The sequence below is a fragment of the Gastrolobium bilobum genome, unplaced genomic scaffold, assembly GCF_033153095.1.
Source record: "Gastrolobium bilobum isolate Gb01-03AN ecotype WA unplaced genomic scaffold, APGP_CSIRO_Gbil_v1 utg436, whole genome shotgun sequence".
NCBI lineage: Eukaryota > Viridiplantae > Streptophyta > Magnoliopsida > Fabales > Fabaceae > Gastrolobium > Gastrolobium bilobum.
Window position 1 is genome coordinate 1291 of NW_026898220.1, and position 20252 is coordinate 21542.

General features: G+C 36.3%; 1 protein-coding gene and 1 long non-coding RNA gene across 3 annotated transcripts; one reads left to right on the plus strand and one right to left on the minus strand.

Annotated features, from left to right (window-relative positions):
- Positions 1-4090: 4090 nt before the first annotated feature.
- LOC133313936 (uncharacterized) lies at positions 4091-14994 on the minus strand. Of its 2 annotated transcripts, none has more exons than XR_009751879.1 (6): positions 14596-14994; positions 13615-13688; positions 13466-13529; positions 5143-5216; positions 4994-5057; positions 4091-4422 (listed from the first exon to the last, which is right to left on the minus strand). It is a non-coding gene; the product is annotated as an uncharacterized LOC133313936 (long non-coding RNA). The 2 variants fall into 2 exon arrangements; XR_009751878.1 differs by having other exon boundaries at positions 14592-14994.
- Positions 14995-16956: 1962 nt separating this feature from the next.
- LOC133313935 (uncharacterized protein At2g34160-like) lies at positions 16957-18149 on the plus strand. Its single transcript, XM_061515359.1, has 5 exons — positions 16957-17077; positions 17248-17296; positions 17741-17803; positions 17890-17954; positions 18054-18149. Exons 1-5 carry the CDS (start codon positions 16958-16960, stop codon positions 18147-18149), a joined length of 393 nt encoding a protein of 130 aa, XP_061371343.1. The 5' UTR covers position 16957.
- The last annotated feature ends 2103 nt before the right edge of the window (positions 18150-20252 follow it).

A 20252-nucleotide genomic window follows, 5' to 3' on the forward strand; every position in this document is an offset into this window, starting at 1 on the left:
GCTCCAAGTTCCAGCCATTAAGGTGACAAAATGAACCATAATTCAGTTCTTTTACACAGTGCGACCTCGAGTTAGATGCTAATTTTTGTTGTGACTGCTTCACAGATGATGGTAAAGGGGATGAGAAGCATACTATTGCAAGTGGAAGGTTAGCAGACATCATCTAGGAATCAACGAGGGTGTTCTGGGAATTTGTAAAAGAAGATAAAGATTATGGGAATGTGATCCTTAAAGTTTCTCATCAAATTGGAACTGATCTCAACAAAGAGTCTGAAGTTTCAGGTCTTCTAGTGGACATTAGAACACAACTACAGAAGGTATTGTTTCTACTAAAACTAAAATTTTGTATACACTTGACACTTTTATTTCCTACAATCTTGGGGTTGCATATTGCAAAAGGAGAGACAACTCAAGAGCATCTAATTTTTCTTTTGTGAGTATCTGTTAGTTTTTCTATACTTCCCAAAGCTGTGTAATTAATACTGACTTGCTAACCAATATTAATTTGTTTATATGGCCACAATATAATTCAAGAGCATCTACTTTTTATTTTCATCAATTAAATCTGGTTGAGTTTCTCTTCGATACTCTTTTATGTTTAGTTTTTCACTATAAACAAAATTATCATTTGATTTTTCTAGGTCCCCAAGTTTACCTCCCTCTGATTCAGAGATTGATGATTTCCCAAATGACTCCTCACTAAGAACAGATCATACATAGTGGCAATGAACCAAATTCCACTTACACTGACATTATAGAAGCATCATATGTTCCTTACAATCTCAGATTTGAGGGTGTTCACCATCGAAAAAAGGGGCAGGCTAATTAAATTGATAAGAATATGCACATTTTCATGTCCTCTATTGTTTGGAGTGGAGGGAGCAGTGAACGTGCCCAATCAAGTTCTTTCCTATCATGCCCTGTTTCCTTTTGTTGGCACTAAAACAGGTACACCTCATCCCGATTGAGATGCAAAGCATCGTTTCCTTTACCTATTAAAAAACTACTTTGGTTATAGATAAGTTAATCAATAATAATAAATTAAAAGAACCCCTCTGCACGTCTGTGTCTTATTTTATCATCATGGTCACTTTTTTTAATATATTACTCTGATGTCAATCAGGCCAATAACACATTTGAAATTTCACGAGCATGCTTGTTGTGGACCACCTAACTAACTAGTGACAAATCCCGGCCCCATGTTGTAGATCAAGTTTCCTTAAGAATTTGTTTATAAATTTAGCATACTTAACTTTGTGTATTTATTATGTTCAGCAAATTAATACCCATCTTTTATTTAATATGATTCTCATTGAGTATTTTCGTTAACTGTTAATATAATGTCAAATATAATTTATAAATAATGTTTAGTAAATAATCAACATCTTTCCGTGTTGTATTCGTCATAGTACCCTAACAATTTCCTTTATAATGTGTTAATTAGTTATTAGTCTAATATAACTATGTTGAACATACTAAATTTTACTTTACATTAGTGAACTTATTCTTTGATAGCTGCTCTGCATATGTAAAGAACCAATTATCTTTATCTTATTATCATCATATCAGAAGCTCTTTTTATTTCTTATTATTTCATTCTTCTAATTTAATGGAATTTTTTTCTATTTTGATTCATTCAGGATTTTAATGTTGACATTTTTTTTACTCTGTATTGATACAGGTTTGAATGAAATTCATCCTATTCTCCCTCAACTCCTTGAAGGTATATAAATGTCAATAAATTTTTTTTGTACATCTAATATATTGTATTGCTTACATGAAATTTAAAAGTCTATTCATTGTATCCCTTATTGTATTGCTTCTATTTAACAACATCTTAGCTTTGGTGACCTCTTTCACTTCAGTCCTCTGTTCAGGTAAACGATATCAGCATATTCAGTTTCATTTATAGTAATTAGATGTTAATATCTTTGACAGCTTTACAGAACTCACGAGGAAAAGTATCTCTTTGATCTTCAAAGGGTCCAGAGCCCACAATTTCTTTTCTCGGATCTCTCTGCTGCTTCGTGTTCTCTAATGCAAAGATTGCAGGGATACAAGGGGGAGGCTTAGGGTGTCATAGCTTGATGTGAATAAGCGTACATTGTACATAGGTACCCTTTCGGTACCGGTCTATTATATTTGTTTCTACTTTTTAGTATGGGTTTGGTGTTTGTCATTTTAAATGACATAAGTTATGTCTTTTTAGGAGATAGATAGACACAGAAAAACAGAAATCGTGGGAGAGAGAAAGTGAGTGATTTTTTTAATTTAAAGTTCAAATTTTTTGTGTCTGTATCTCTCTTAAAATGACATAACTTTCTGTCATTTAAAATGACAAACGCTTTTCCCTTTTAGTATACCCCAGTTTTTATATGGCGATCATCATGATTATGTTGTGTTGTAATACTGTCATTTATGGTATTGAACATTGTGTTGTAATACTGTCATTTCCCCCCCAAGATTAATTGCTTGTAAATTTGTCTTTAGCCTAGGGGTGTCAATTCGTGTTGACACGACACGAATTTGACACGACACGAATTTGACACGACACGAATAGGTCAACACTAACACGACACGAATTTTTATTCGTGTCAAAATTTTAAACACGAACACGACCTGTAAAATTTGCGGGTTGACACGACACGACACGGATAACACGCAAATTAAAATTTGTAAATTTTTTGCACAACACGAATCACCTTTTGTACGGGTTGACACGACACGAACACGACACGAACACGACACAAAAAGCACAATTACATCCATAAATGCAAATTTACAAGGCAACACAACACTAACACATCAATTAATCACATTCCTGGGCATTATATTTCATCAAGCTGTGCTAGCAGGAAAATATAGATCTCCAACATCACAAAAGTGAATATATTCACATTTCCAAGGCAACATCATCCAATTCTCCAAAGAAATCATCACAACCAGAATTGAAAAAAACTAATATTGTTCCAAAGGCAATGTAACAGCCCGTTACGTACCGGTATTGTTAACATTAATTATGATATTAAGCGCAGTTACAATAACAGCAGTTCATTTATAAAAGCGAGAATAAATTTTTTCCGACTATTACGCGAGCATTTAAATCATAAAAAGGCGTAATAATTAAAAGCTGTGACCGTAACCGTAAACTCTTGCGGAAGACTTATTTAAACTGTTTTTATCACTTACGTTACTTATTATAAGTTACTAAGGAGTTCCCATAAACTCACTTAGCCAATTTCCAACTTTACGTTTTATACCAATTCGAACATGTTACACTCTAAGTTTTTCTGCGACCAAACCGATCGCAACCAACCCTACTTCTCAGATTATATCTTTGTGTTACTTAATTCCCTTTTTAACAAGCTAAAATACGCTCAATTCGGAGCTCATTTGCTCCGGTTATCGCCGTTTGAAGTTGGATAAGCGATTAGCCCAAACAACCCCAAAAACAGCTCCAAACCACTCACATTGCTCGAATTACTGCACTCAATCCACTCAACCATTTGCCCTCAAATTTTTATCCTACAAACTAGGCACCTCAAACTTCATTTTGATATATCACACGCTCAATTTGACCGAGAAACGAAGCGGGAATTAATTTCCCAAATCCGGTCCAGAATCTGCCTCAGGTGCAGGGGCACATGGGCAGTCCGTGTTTCTCTATTTTTTTCAGGCCGAAGATCAACCCAGATTTTCCTCAAATTTGGACACAAGGTAGAGGACATCTCAACCTTCAAAATGGCGTATGGCACGTCCCTAGGGGACTTCTATGGAGGGAGATATGCTCTCCCGAAGTTCGCCTAAAATCTGCCAATTCTACAGAAAATTCGCCAGAGTTTCCTTTGTTTTTCCAATAATCCCAAATTTGTAAAAGATCATTTAACCTCAATTGTACCTAATAAACACATGATAATACAGTAATAATCCAATGGGTGGCACACACAAGGACCAACAACGCCTTGGGGCACTTACAACCCAATCCAGTTTATAGTTATTAAACATAGAGTCCATATTAATCATTCTTAAGTAGTTGCAATCACTAACACCTTTTTCATGCATATTTCCATCATACATATTATCATAACCTAAGATAAGCCTAAGGCCCTTCCATCATAGTTAGACATGCATCAATACTATTACAATATGGCTTTACAAATTACAACTTGAAACTAAAACTTCAAATTACATTCTTCTAAAATTTCAACTTAATTTAAAAGACAACATAACCAAATACATCACTACTAGACTTAGGCAAAATGGCATGAACAAGATGCTAATGAAGCTACTAATAAATACAAATGACATGTTCATGCCCTAAGTCTAGCCTAGGCCACACGGCCAACAAAATGCAAAATATGAAGCGCTCCAGCGCTCACTCTGCGGGCCTCTTGCCCGAGGCTCCTGCTCCACTGCTACCTCCTGAAATAAATGCCCCGAGACGGGGTGAGATATACGAATATATCTCAGTAACCAAGAGGTTCTGGAGAAAACTCCACCCAATGGTTCACTTCGATGCATATCAATAGAATACAACAACCACTTTGAAAACGGGATATAGCAAGGGATTTAGAGAAGGGGGAATATAAGGAAAACAAAATACGACGATACGGGATGGTAACCCCAATTCCACGTACGCCCTCGGCATATATAAGCCTATGGGTATCATCCAAGGTGTGTTCACAGAAACCACAACCATGATGCCCAAACCAACCAAAACGCCAAAGACATTCCTAGTGTGCTCCTACCCGGATCACACACCATGACCGCAGTCAACTGGAACTCCCTCCTGGAGACCTATCCAGCGGAAGTCCGAAAATGCCCGAAGGCTAATAAAACTGTCTACTGGCCAGAGACTCGGTACCGCAGTACCCATAGCAATAATGCATGCATGCTCATGTGTTCTATACTATTCATACACACTTCCTACTGTTGCCATCAACTGGCAAGGTGGAACAGAAAAGGGGAACAAGCCCCAGTACCAAGAGGTTACCTTAATTCGTGTTTCCACAAGCTCCGCAGCAGCTTATCCCTCAACTCGGTACACAGCGGAATGCCTACACAGAAGACATTCCCAATCACTCTCAGTTCAACCCATACATGTTAATTTATAATTACACATGCAATGAACCAATTTCTTACCTCAATCCACTTGGTCCAAGACCAATGGCAACTCACTGAATCAAGATTCGGGATTCAAGTCGATGTACGGCAACCTATAAAATCACATACAACCATCAGCACGCGTCAAATAACGTCAAAACGTCAAAATCACAAAATCTCCCCATCCACCCTTGATGGTTCGGCCAAATGAGTGTTAATTTGAGATTTATTTTTCTAAATTTTCTTTCCCATTTTATTATGCCTCATTAAGTTGTCAAGAGGCCAATTCAAGTGCCGTTTCGTCATTTTCGCGTCAAATTACATCAGAACGCGAAAACCGCAAAATCCCTCTTTCCTCCTTGAAGGTTCGGCCATCTATGTGTTATTTGGGGATTTATTTTTCTAAATTTTCTTTCTCATTTTAGTACCCATCCTTGGGTTGCCATAAGGCCATTTCAACTGTCGTTTCGCCGTATTACGACATTTACGCATCGTATTGCGAAATATTTCACTCTAGGTTCTTTATGCCAACTAAACCGCTTATTATTTTTCCATTGATTCTAACACTTGCCAACCACCACACAACCCATCTAATTACCTTTTTAACACATAATTCATCACTCAAACAATTTCCAACAACATAAATTTCATAACTTTCCTTTAAAGGCCAAGTTGCATCCTATGGCAATTCTAGGATTTCCATTCACTTCTAATCACTCCACATCTCACACAACCACATTATATCATCATATAATCATACCACAATTCATCAAACAATGCCTCAACACAAAATTCCAAAGTCCCAAAATCATGACCTCAAATTCACTAAGTTAAAATCATCACATTTCACCTAAAATTTTCATTGCATTTCTAGCATTAATACATCATTCTAAGGCATTATCATCTAATACACATTTTCCAATTGAGCTCCCTAACACAACACATCATCAAATCAAGCTTTAGGTTTTCAAAATTTCAATCACAATTAAACCATGTAAATGGGATGGAAACATACTCACAACAAAGGCTAGAAGCTAACCCAAGACTCCTCCAAGCAATGGAAGATCAAAAGCTCCATGAACATCCAATTTTCTTCAAATTTTCGGATCTGATTTTTGCCAAATGCTCCACAAAGAGGCGATTTCAAGGCTTAAGAGTGGTACCAATGTGTTTAGAAGGTCTTTTCCAACAAATTTCAACACAAATTTTGTTGGATTTGGTGGAGAAATGAGTGATTTGTGAAGAAAAGAAAATCAAGAAGAAATGGGCATGGGGGAGGCTGTTCCAGCGTGAAGAAGAAGGAGGGGAGGAGAGAGAAAGTGTGAAGAAATGGTGAGTTTGACTCACTTAAGTCACAGGCGGGTCCCACACGCGTTTTAACTTTAATCAATCACCTAATTTCAACCACAAATTCATGACCTACGTATTTTTCTTGTTCATGTCATATTTTTGTTTCCCCAAAATACTGATAAAATTTTCACGCTTATCGGTACAATTATACCGCAGTATTTTTCCACCGGAAAATCACTATTCATCAATTTTTCCCAAAATGACTCAATTCCATCAAATTTCATCAAAATCATATTTCCTAACTCAAAAAACCATTTATAACTCATATTTGGAACCTAGAGCTCAAAATTCAACTGACACGTTTTACGGTGCAATCGTAACGCGATATTTTTACCCGCGAAAAACACTATTCACTGATTTTTCTGAAACTTGCCTATCCACTCAATTTTTCGTTCTGAACCCATTTCCAGGGTTATTTTTACCATCTGAGACCTTCTACTCAATTTTTATCTTCCTAGGGTTGCGTGTTGGCTAATTACCGTTTTGCCCTTTCTTTGTATTTTGGCCTAATCTTTAGGATTTTCACTAATTCATCACTTGATTGCTCATTTAATATTTTAATTAATTGATTTAAAATTGTGAGGTGTTATATTCACCCCAACTTTTTAGAATTTTGTCCGCAAAATTAAATCATACTCATCCGCTAACTGAGGACACAGTCGGAGAATCTCATCATCCCGCTCCCAAGTAGCATCCTCAAGTGTGTTCCTTTACCACATTACTTTTATCACAAGCATGATCTCCTTTTTATGATACTTATTATCCTTTGATCATTCACAATCACTTGTCTCTCATGGTTCTGTGACCTTTTAATTCACAATACTTTACACTTTTTCTGGTCTCCCGTTACCCTTTCGCTAATTTGTAGGTAATAATATAACAATATTACGGATTTGTCGGTATCAATTTACCTCATTCTCATCCTTATCCATCTTTCTGACCCATGGTCGTTCTCAAAAGCATCTAATCGCTTTCATGCACATTCACTAGTTATTCCTGGAGTATTTCCAACTCACTTTCTTTAGTACTTAACTTTTTTCGCGGTCCTCACTGTTTTGACAATACCCCAACAACCATTTCTTTCCATTACTGTCACTACTCTTATCATTTCATTGTTTTCTTGGCTTTCACCCAACCACATGCTTTCTAGTTTCAAAGGCACTTTGTCGTATCCTACAATTCCGATTCACATTAAATTCTATACTCATTTACTTTATTTTTCCTTGTCACGTGTCTTCACCTCTTTTTAGGTACTCACAACTATATCTTTCTCTTTGTGATACGAAACTAGCAATACCCATACTAGTTTATATTTTCGATTAGCCCTATAAGGTCTTTCGACCACAAATACTCACGAAATTTTTCCATCTACAAACTCATATTTATAATTTACACTCATTGTTAAACTCTTTATTAGCTTAACCATCTCAACTTTACCAACTTAACCAGCTCAACTCCATACTTAGACCTCTCACAGTCTAAACACAACACTCATTAATGACTTTCGTATCAAAGGTCTTATGCCTAAGGTTTTCACCAAGTAACCATTTTTACTCATCATCCTGTAACAATATTATAGATTCAACATCATTTTTCATTCATTTATACCCTCACTTCTTCATTATCGACATTTTTATCATGGATGTCCACTTTAAAATACTATAAACTCACAGCTTTACTAACTTCCACCAATCATCTTGGTTGTTCGAATCAAACAACCACACCAAGCCATTTCACTACTAACTGATGGACCCTTAAAAATGCCATGTCTCTCACATGCAAGTCTCATCCTATAGGAATCTTTGAAACTTGATTATCAAGTCACATAAAACTAAATCCATCATTGCCCCTACTTATACAATTCACCACTGGTTGGTATATCAGTCTCTCGGAACATTCGAAGTTACCACAAGCACTCGACCATATATTATTAGTACCTAACCAAAACAACGTCAGCATTGTGCATTTTCCATACACTTTCCACCATAAGTGGTATATGCGATTATATATAACACTCCTCAATCTACTCCACCCGTAAGTCAGGCTATCAAATTTTAGGTAACCAATTACAATTCCAGTTTCCAACTATATTTACACATTCGTGCTTGATTCCATCACAATTTACCTTTTATAAGGGCTTATAATTCACCGTTTTAACCTGAATTCTTGATCATCACCAGCCTTCTTAGAAGGACACTTACTCCATCTGTCAACACTAAATCACACTATTATCTCTTTTATCATAAGGCGAGGATTCCAACAAACTTACAACCTCACTTGGAGCCGATATTATTTCATCGAACTTACTTTACACCCACAATAGTGCTTCACTATCACACTACAAAATTTTTACCCATTATACCTCATCTCTTATATCCAAATCTGACATATTTTGTTCATTTACAAACATCTGACCTCATATTTTGCGTTAATCACATGGAAGAACTCTCTCAATACAGTGGGTAACAACATTCACAGGTTTTAACCGCTCGAGCTCTTGCTGTCCTCAGGGCCCCAGATGTAATGACCCACCGATCAGAGAATCCACCCATATAATCCATGCATTAATGATAACCTACCACCTGCTGACTGTGTTCTATTAGTATTCCCAACATTTCTTATTTGTGCACTCATGTAGACCAACTCAACTATAATAGCAGTCTCATCACTGCGGGATACTCCCTCATCTCATATCACTCATATAACATAATAATAGTCTCCGGGAACATAATCCACACGGAGATGGCTACACACTTCGGGCACCTAACCCGCACAGAGATGGTAATATCAAGTCTCATAACGTGCACCTAGTGCATAGAGGAGTTCATATTTACATCACATCTGTATACAACAGCAAACGTGTACCCAGTACACAGGGGAGTTCATACTTATAACGTATCCGTATATAACGGCAAAACTGGTACTCCGTACACTCCAGATCACACATGGACCCAGTCCATTTGGTGTCTGTATCACTCTGTATATAACAGCAAAATATCTTTGGTATATTCACATGGGGCTATCCCCATAACCATAGTAATAATGGTATAATATACACCTGTTATATATATAAGTCAATTCATTTTACTCTCTCATTTCATTCTTCTCACTGATAGTTTACATGTAAGTCACTATTATAATAATTCACATCTTCTCTTCGTAATTTCATACACATTTCTTAACTCTCAATAGTTCCTTCTGTCATGTTATTGTTCAAATCCATAGTCCATTATCTCTTCCTTGCTTATTCTTCTCACAGATTGTTTTCTCTTTTACTTTGACTATTCACTTGGCATAGTTCATAACATAATCTCTATTCCGTGAATCAAGAATTTTCTCAAAGTTCTGTACACATCTCACATATACTTCCCATCACACAGGGATCTTCTAAACATATTTGTCCTATCACAAAAGACTAATTTCATCTCAATCCGTGCACTGGAAAGTTATATCAATCCTTGCACTAACACTTATACCTCAACTCATTAACTAATCTTATCATTTTTGTTTTGACATTACACGTTAGCTCTTTTGCTAAACACATAATTCCACACTTTATTGTAACTTAGTTCATACACTAATCACATGATTTCCCATCAGGTTGTACATTAGCTAAATCTCTAATCATACAATCTCTTTAGATACTTCCCATCATCGGGGATTTCATTCGGCCTCATTGTCCTTTTACAAAAAAATTTAATAATTTACCTCAACACGGATAATTAGGCGCTCAGGCCGTCACAAGGTGTACATACATATATATGTATACTGGCACTTAGGCCATCACTGGATTATTATCCGTTTATTCATCAGAATAGGTATACTGGCCATCAGGCCATTAGGTATTATTCACAATGCATTACAACATCCACAAATAATTAGGCCATTTTAAATTACGATATTCATTCTCTGAGATTTCCAAGAGACCTCCATCATGGATCAATCCTCTTATGCTTCATAACACCTGAATCTCTACATAGTAGCCATTTCCAAGGAGAATTCCACACATTAACGCACACATATAGTCATATTTGTTTCCTTCATGGCATATCGGTCAAGCTAAACCATTATTCCGTTACGGACAATCATACTCTCAATGAACCTTGTTCAATGCCATCCATGGCGATTCTATCAACTTCTTCCTTATACATATAATACATAATTAATTCATCTCCCCTATGCTTAATCAATACTACCTCCTTATGGATTTAAATCCCATATTTCGATACATCTCAATTTAACAATTGACCAACATTATAATTTCAAGTGGTCAAATCCCATAGGATTAATCATCAATTATTCTATTTATTTCTCTGCATGAACCATCTCAATTTGTTTAAGTGTACATCATCCATCAAGGACTTATAACTTCTAGTCAACATAAAATATTCAAACTCATGCCTAAGCATATATGTTCATCATTTTCAATAACCCAACAGGTTCTAATCTTCCACCTTGATGAAGTCCCTCCACCACGTCCACCTGGACATAATTGTTTTTACTATACAACACATATACTTGGAAGCTTCACCAATACCTTTTCCATACTATGGACTCATCTCAATTATATATCTTTATTATTCATGGTACTACAAGGTTCATCCATGCAATACCGTACATATCATAGATTTGTTTACAACTTTCACTTACAATCCAGCTTTATAAATTTCATCTACAAGGTCAGGCAAAACATTTAAGTATGTTTCCCTGAAGTCCTATCATATTCATATTTTACTTACTGCCATCTCTTGTCCATGGAGCAGTCAACACTGCATCCACAACATCAGGCTAAGGACTTACATTTGGTGTTCCAAGGTTGCCACGCAGGCTTCTTACGATGACTACGCATGTAACACAAAGGAATGGGTTGATCAGACCCACACTAAGGAATCACATATGCAGTAATCGATAAGAATCTACATACAACTATGCAACACACACACAACTATATATTCATTATCAGAGTTCCCTAACAAAACTGCTCTGATACCATAAAATGTAACAGCCCGTTACGTACCGGTATTGTTAACATTAATTATGATATTAAGCGCAGTTACAATCACAGCAGTTCATTTATAAAAGCGAGAATAAATTTTTTTCCGACTATTACGCGAGCATTTAAATCATAAAAAGGCGTAATAATTAAAAGCTGTGACCGTAACCGTAAACTCTTGCGGAAGACTTATTTAAACTGTTTTTATCACTTACGTTACTTATTATAAGTTACTAAGGAGTTCCCATAAACTCACTTAGCCAATTTCCAACTTTACGTTTTATACCAATTCGAACATGTTACACTCTAAGTTTTTCTGCGACCAAACCGATCGCAACCAACCCTACTTCTCAGATTATATCTTTGTGTTACTTAATTCCCTTTTTAACAAGCTAAAATACGCTCAATTCGGAGCTCATTTGCTCCGGTTATCGCCGTTTGAAGTTGGATAAGCGATTAGCCCAAACAACCCCAAAAACAGCTCCAAACCACTCACATTGCTCGAATTACTGCACTCAATCCACTCAACCATTTGCCCTCAAATTTTTATCCTACAAACTAGGCACCTCAAACTTCATTTTGATATATCACACGCTCAATTTGACCGAGAAACGAAGCGGGAATTAATTTCCCAAATCCGGTCCAGAATCTGCCTCAGGTGCAGGGGCACATGGGCAGTCCGTGTTTCTCTATTTTTTTCAGGCCGAAGATCAACCCAGATTTTCCTCAAATTTGGACACAAGGTAGAGGACATCTCAACCTTCAAAATGGCGTATGGCACGTCCCTAGGGGACTTCTATGGAGGGAGATATGCTCTCCCGAAGTTCGCCTAAAATCTGCCAATTCTACAGAAAATTCGCCAGAGTTTCCTTTGTTTTTCCAATAATCCCAAATTTGTAAAAGATCATTTAACCTCAATTGTACCTAATAAACACATGATAATACAGTAATAATCCAATGGGTGGCACACACAAGGACCAACAACGCCTTGGGGCACTTACAACCCAATCCAGTTTATAGTTATTAAACATAGAGTCCATATTAATCATTCTTAAGTAGTTGCAATCACTAACACCTTTTTCATGCATATTTCCATCATACATATTATCATAACCTAAGATAAGCCTAAGGCCCTTCCATCATAGTTAGACATGCATCAATACTATTACAATATGGCTTTACAAATTACAACTTGAAACTAAAACTTCAAATTACATTCTTCTAAAATTTCAACTTAATTTAAAAGACAACATAACCAAATACATCACTACTAGACTTAGGCAAAATGGCATGAACAAGATGCTAATGAAGCTACTAATAAATACAAATGACATGTTCATGCCCTAAGTCTAGCCTAGGCCACACGGCCAACAAAATGCAAAATATGAAGCGCTCCAGCGCTCACTCTGCGGGCCTCTTGCCCGAGGCTCCTGCTCCACTGCTACCTCCTGAAATAAATGCCCCGAGACGGGGTGAGATATACGAATATATCTCAGTAACCAAGAGGTTCTGGAGAAAACTCCACCCAATGGTTCACTTCGATGCATATCAATAGAATACAACAACCACTTTGAAAACGGGATATAGCAAGGGATTTAGAGAAGGGGGAATATAAGGAAAACAAAATACGACGATACGGGATGGTAACCCCAATTCCACGTACGCCCTCGGCATATATAAGCCTATGGGTATCATCCAAGGTGTGTTCACAGAAACCACAACCATGATGCCCAAACCAACCAAAACGCCAAAGACATTCCTAGTGTGCTCCTACCCGGATCACACACCATGACCGCAGTCAACTGGAACTCCCTCCTGGAGACCTATCCAGCGGAAGTCCGAAAATGCCCGAAGGCTAATAAAACTGTCTACTGGCCAGAGACTCGGTACCGCAGTACCCATAGCAATAATGCATGCATGCTCATGTGTTCTATACTATTCATACACACTTCCTACCGTTGCCATCAACTGGCAAGGTGGAACAGAAAAGGGGAACAAGCCCCAGTACCAAGAGGTTACCTTAATTCGTGTTTCCACAAGCTCCGCAGCAGCTTATCCCTCAACTCGGTACACAGCGGAATGCCTACACAGAAGACATTCCCAATCACTCTCAGTTCAACCCATACATGTTAATTTATAATTACACATGCAATGAACCAATTTCTTACCTCAATCCACTTGGTCCAAGACCAATGGCAACTCACTGAATCAAGATTCGGGATTCAAGTCGATGTACGGCAACCTATAAAATCACATACAACCATCAGCACGCGTCAAATAACGTCAAAACGTCAAAATCACAAAATCTCCCCATCCACCCTTGATGGTTCGGCCAAATGAGTGTTAATTTGAGATTTATTTTTCTAAATTTTCTTTCCCATTTTATTATGCCTCATTAAGTTGTCAAGAGGCCAATTCAAGTGCCGTTTCGTCATTTTCGCGTCAAATTACATCAGAACGCGAAAACCGCAAAATCCCTCTTTCCTCCTTGAAGGTTCGGCCATCTATGTGTTATTTGGGGATTTATTTTTTCTAAATTTTCTTTCTCATTTTAGTACCCATCCTTGGGTTGCCATAAGGCCATTTCAACTGTCGTTTCGCCGTATTACGACATTTACGCATCGTATTGCGAAATATTTCACTCTAGGTTCTTTATGCCAACTAAACCGCTTATTATTTTTCCATTGATTCTAACACTTGCCAACCACCACACAACCCATCTAATTACCTTTTTAACACATAATTCATCACTCAAACAATTTCCAACAACATAAATTTCATAACTTTCCTTTAAAGGCCAAGTTGCATCCTATGGCAATTCTAGGATTTCCATTCACTTCTAATCACTCCACATCTCACACAACCACATTATATCATCATATAATCATACCACAATTCATCAAACAATGCCTCAACACAAAATTCCAAAGTCCCAAAATCATGACCTCAAATTCACTAAGTTAAAATCATCACATTTCACCTAAAATTTTCATTGCATTTCTAGCATTAATACATCATTCTAAGGCATTATCATCTAATACACATTTTCCAATTGAGCTCCCTAACACAACACATCATCAAATCAAGCTTTAGGTTTTCAAAATTTCAATCACAATTAAACCATGTAAATGGGATGGAAACATACTCACAACAAAGGCTAGAAGCTAACCCAAGACTCCTCCAAGCAATGGAAGATCAAAAGCTCCATGAACATCCAATTTTCTTCAAATTTTCGGATCTGATTTTTGCCAAATGCTCCACAAAGAGGCGATTTCAAGGCTTAAGAGTGGTACCAATGTGTTTAGAAGGTCTTTTCCAACAAATTTCAACACAAATTTTGTTGGATTTGGTGGAGAAATGAGTGATTTGTGAAGAAAAGAAAATCAAGAAGAAATGGGCATGGGGGAGGCTGTTCCAGCGTGAAGAAGAAGGAGGGGAGGAGAGAGAAAGTGTGAAGAAATGGTGAGTTTGACTCACTTAAGTCACAGGCGGGTCCCACACGCGTTTTAACTTTAATCAATCACCTAATTTCAACCACAAATTCATGACCTACGTATTTTTCTTGTTCATGTCATATTTTTGTTTCCCCAAAATACTGATAAAATTTTCACGCTTATCGGTACAATTATACCGCAGTATTTTTCCACCGGAAAATCACTATTCATCAATTTTTCCCAAAATGACTCAATTCCATCAAATTTCATCAAAATCATATTTCCTAACTCAAAAAACCATTTATAACTCATATTTGGAACCTAGAGCTCAAAATTCAACTGACACGTTTTACGGTGCAATCGTAACGCGATATTTTTACCCGCGAAAAACACTATTCACTGATTTTTCTGAAACTTGCCTATCCACTCAATTTTTCGTTCTGAACCCATTTCCAGGGTTATTTTTACCATCTGAGACCTTCTACTCAATTTTTATCTTCCTAGGGTTGCGTGTTGGCTAATTACCGTTTTGCCCTTTCTTTGTATTTTGGCCTAATCTTTAGGATTTTCACTAATTCATCACTTGATTGCTCATTTAATATTTTAATTTATTTATTTAAAATTGTGAGGTGTTATAGTTCCCCCGGAATTGAGCTTTAAAAGAATCAAATTTATTTGGTCCTACATCCTACAACTTCCACTCGTGTGAAAATAAATCCTATGTAGTTTAAATATATTTTTAGTTTATGCACATAGCACTTATTTTTAATTTAATATATATAAAAAAATATTTTTAATTTAGAACAATCTAAATTTGTCATAAGTCATAACCGTTTGTTATCATAATTACACCGTAAATTTTATTATAACGTTAAGGTAAAGTATAAGGATAAAAAATAAATATAACATATAAAAGCTAAAAATAATTGTTTAGATAATAATTAAATTAACATCTTTTTTTTTTGTAATTATTAAGTTAAAAATGAAATTGACTACCGACAAAAATATATTTCAATACAGTTACGTTTATGGGTTCGCTTTTTCTGCTGTTAATGCAGATAGCTTATCTGCAATAAGCCCAATACGACGTTGTTTTGGGACGGAAATCATGATGTTTTTGTAATTTTAATTTATTTCAAGGTGATAATAGTCTTTATATTATAATTTTTTAAGATTTCAATACCAAAACGACGTCGTTTTGAAAATAAATGCAGATAACTTATCTGCATTAACTGCAGAAACATTTTTCCCTACATTTATATAAGGAAAACCTAATTAAGGAAATGCATCTTCCATGAGGATAGACATACCAGGACTAATTTTAATTTGTCTGACCACCACACCAATATGATATGTGCATGTACCGCCAAAGTTGTCAAAAAGATGACAACAATAATATTTGGGAATTGGAACTCCCTGCTGCATATGCCAGTGGTTTTGCAAATTAAGTTTGAAATGTTTACCAAAAAAAAAAAAGAAGTTTGAAATTGAATTTGCACGTACGTGTTCCTATGATTATGAAAGATACGTTATCTCGATGAGATATGTTTCGATCTAATTCGTTCTTCATAAATGAAAGTGTTATAATATTATAGTAATGGATTTTTTTTTAGTGAAAACAATTAATCTTTCCAATTGCAACATACAATGTTAAAATATTTTTATGAATAACATTATGAGAACAATGTTAATTAAACCGAAAAAAAAAGCATGTAATGACTATCTAGGTGGCAGGGTTCATGCTTGTGTTGTGTTAATTCACAAAAGGATGGGCTCCAAGGCCTTTCAAAGGAGCAGAAGAATCGGTCCAATGAAAGAGCGAGGGGCATTTCAGACAATCCGATCAAAAAAAATAACGACCATACAGATCTTCTCCTAACCGACTCCATCTTCCATTAACTAACTAACAAACTAATTTAACAGTTTACTCTTGCTCCGTCCACGTCCCCTCATAGCCCACCACGTGTAAACGTCTCATTGGCTGTCATCGCAAGACTCGTGCCCTATATAAACCAGGGTCTAACCCATTCCTCTGCTTTACCGTTACAGAGGATTACATAACATAACATAACATAACATGACAATGGCGACCGTAGCTGCTGCTGCTCCTGTAACTGCAAACGAATCCCACAAAAAGAACAGAATTCAGGTTTCCAACACTAAGAAACCTCTTTTCTTTTACGTCAATCTCGCCAAGGTAATATAATTTTTCCATTTATTATTATTTCCTAATCTATTGAAAATTGATTTACATTATATTGATTTGAAATTATGATCAATTAATGGCTAGCTAAGCTTGTTTATGACAAGGAAAAGAAGGAACCAAACATGTAACATAATGCTGAAATGGTTTCTCGTTTGATGCAGAGGTACATACAGCAGCATAACGAGGTTGAACTTTCTGCTCTTGGAATGGGTACTTCTTTTTTCTCAAACTAACATTTTTCCTTCATTTTGTCCTTTGGACAAGAAAGAGGAATTAAATAAAAGCTGACCTCGGAACCTTATGTTTTATATGAATCCCCAATTGTTAGATTTTCTCATTGATTATTACTTAGTACATTATTTCATTGTTTTTCTTTGAAATATTAATATAAAATCATTAAGTTGATTATCATTTACCGACTTAAACTTTTGGGTTGAAGCTGCATAATATTTTCACCCTCTCATTGTAATTGTTCCCATGTCTCAAAATCATGGCATATGGCTGGTATAGCATCCAAAAATATCAGTTTGCACACATTTTGTCCAAGTGATATAATATCCTCCATCAATTGAACAAATGTGCTTTGCTTCATCTATTCCTACTCCAACTGATATAATATTCTGTAAAAAAAAATGTTGACATGAAATTGTACAGCTATAGCTACAGTTGTCACAATTGCCGAGATTTTGAAGAACAATGGACTTGCCACTGAGAAGAGTAAGGTTTCTTCTTATCTGCTATTACTCTCACTTATGTCATGGTTGTAGCTGCTATTCTAATCAATTAGTCTGGGGATGGAACAGAAGTATTAACATCTACAGTTGGCATGAAGGATGAGATCAAAGGTCGTCTGGTACAGAAGGCAAAGGTGAGTTTCCCAATGGATTTTAGTTTACTATTATCAGGCTTCAGCTTTTATCTCTTCCCTTATGTTTTGGTGGTTTATCTCCTTTTCTTGATTTTGTAGATTGAAATTGTGCTGGGAAAATCTGACAAGTTTGACAATCTGATGGCTCCTGTTAACACAACTGAATCAGAACCAGCTGCTGAGGACAAGAAATGACAAATATAGGAGAGCCCGGTCAATGTGCAACTGTTGTAGTTAATATTCTTATTATTTTTGTACTGTTTTCATTCACAGACGTAATAGGGAAGTAGAAAAGTTACAATGATAAGGCAGCAATGAGTGGTCAACGTTGTAGAGCACACATTTCCATTCTCACTTTAGATTGTGTTTCTTCACTGCATATATATGTATATGATGATGATGAATACATGACTAGTGACTATTAAGCTCACTGATTATTTATTTTTTCAGTTCATCCAACATGCTTTGATTCTGAGATGGAGTTATCATGTGTCATTACAGAGATTTCTAGTTTATCCGTGATTTTTCCTGTTAATCATTTTAAATATTTTACATAGTGTACCGTTGAGTACTGTAAGCCCAATATATTCCCTTGGAGGGAATGTGAATCGCTATATGAGTATCGTCGTTAACAGAGGTAGAGACCAAGTTAAACGGCAACATCCCAAGTATCAAGTATGGGGTCTATATCTGCGAGTTAGGGAGGGGTATGTGTGTGTGACGGTAAGGGCTTAAGGGAAATGGCAGGGTAACGGCACATAAGATACCCTTTCGCCTGGTGATGGAGGGATATTTATAGGTGGAGAAGATGCCCTGCTCACATTGGAGAGTGAGCCAAGTCAACTCTCCTTGGGGATACCATAGGTGGCTGACATTGTTGTGGCGGCAGCAATGCAGTCTCTGCTAAGCTGGTGGTGTAGAAGGGAAGCTTCCATTTAGGGACTGGGAAGACTATACAGTAGAGTGGGTATCCCAAGATAAGACATTTTAGTGTCTTACCTTGAGGATACTATCGCACGGGGAACATAAGGGAATGAGAGTTGGTAGCCTCTGGTCAGCAGGGCTGACATGGACGATGGGAGAGGGTTTGGGCCCGTCTTATTGGGTCGACTATACATGGGCAATCCGGAACACGGAGTATACATTAACAAATATAAATAAAACCATTCATTTAGTCATCTGATATCTCTGTCAATAAATATAATGGATATAATTCTATTTGACTTAATACAGTTCTTAATTCACAACTCATCATAATTATAACAATAAAATGTAAACATACGCAACAACTGTCAACAACTTGCTCTTTAGAATATGTTGGGTATGACTCATATTTCACATGCTGATGAGGGTCCTTGTTGTCGGGGTCAGCAGAAAAGCAACTGGGGTGAGGTGAATATAGTACAGACAAGCTGGACGTAGCCTATATTGGATAAACCAGGATAAATCATCGTGTCAATCCCTCTACTCTTTTCTCTTTTTTGTTTTCTCGATTTTGTGTGATTGTGGATTTCTAAAAGAATAAACAGACAAAAATTGTATAATGGGTGAATTATTTTCATTTTTAGCTATTGCAGTTTGCTTGTGGTTCAATTTTTCTGATTTATAAATTAAATAAACTCTTTACCATTTCCTTAAATGACACATAATTCTCTATATTAATACGTAACACAGTTCTTACTTGCTTAACTAAATAAACAAACTAAAAGGGAACTATTTTTTAAGGCAAAAGAAATTTTATTTATAGAAGAGGAGGGAAAGTATACCTATAAGGAGAATAAGATAGCCTTGAAAACGGGGAAAAAAGAAAGAATACATCATAGAAACGAGTAAAAACAAAGAATCCAGCAAACATTCACATTCTCTGTATGTATAAATGGTAACTTGAAATAGCCATTAGCTGACCACAAAAGAAAGCCCATTAATACAATTCTAGCCTATAACTCTCTAAATTCAAGTGTGAATGATTGAATGCAATCCCGTATTGGTTGAAAAAATATCAAGTGGATACTATATAAATAAAATGATACATACACCTAATATCTTTAAGATTTTGGATTTGATTGTCAACTTCTAAATCCACTTAATATGGATACTTACTTGATTTATTATTGGTGGTTCCCCCGAGCTCTCCTGCACGCGTAACAGTTGGAGCCTTGGAGGGCAGAGAAAGCCGATTCCATATACCAACTATTGCCACGATATTTTCAGCCTCCTCCGTCTTTTATTAACCAAGGCCTTTATAGTAGTTTATATATATATATATATATATACATAAAAGGATAGTAGCCTTTATAG

Coding starts and splice junctions, on each gene's coding strand:
- LOC133313935 (XM_061515359.1), top strand. CDS start 16,958: ATGACAATGGCGACCGTAGCTGCTGCTGCTCCTGTAACTGCAAACGAA. Junction 17,078..17,247: donor TTTACGTCAATCTCGCCAAG/GTAATATAATTT, acceptor CGTTTGATGCAG/AGGTACATACAGCAGCATAA. Junction 17,804..17,889: donor TGGACTTGCCACTGAGAAGA/GTAAGGTTTCTT, acceptor GGGATGGAACAG/AAGTATTAACATCTACAGTT.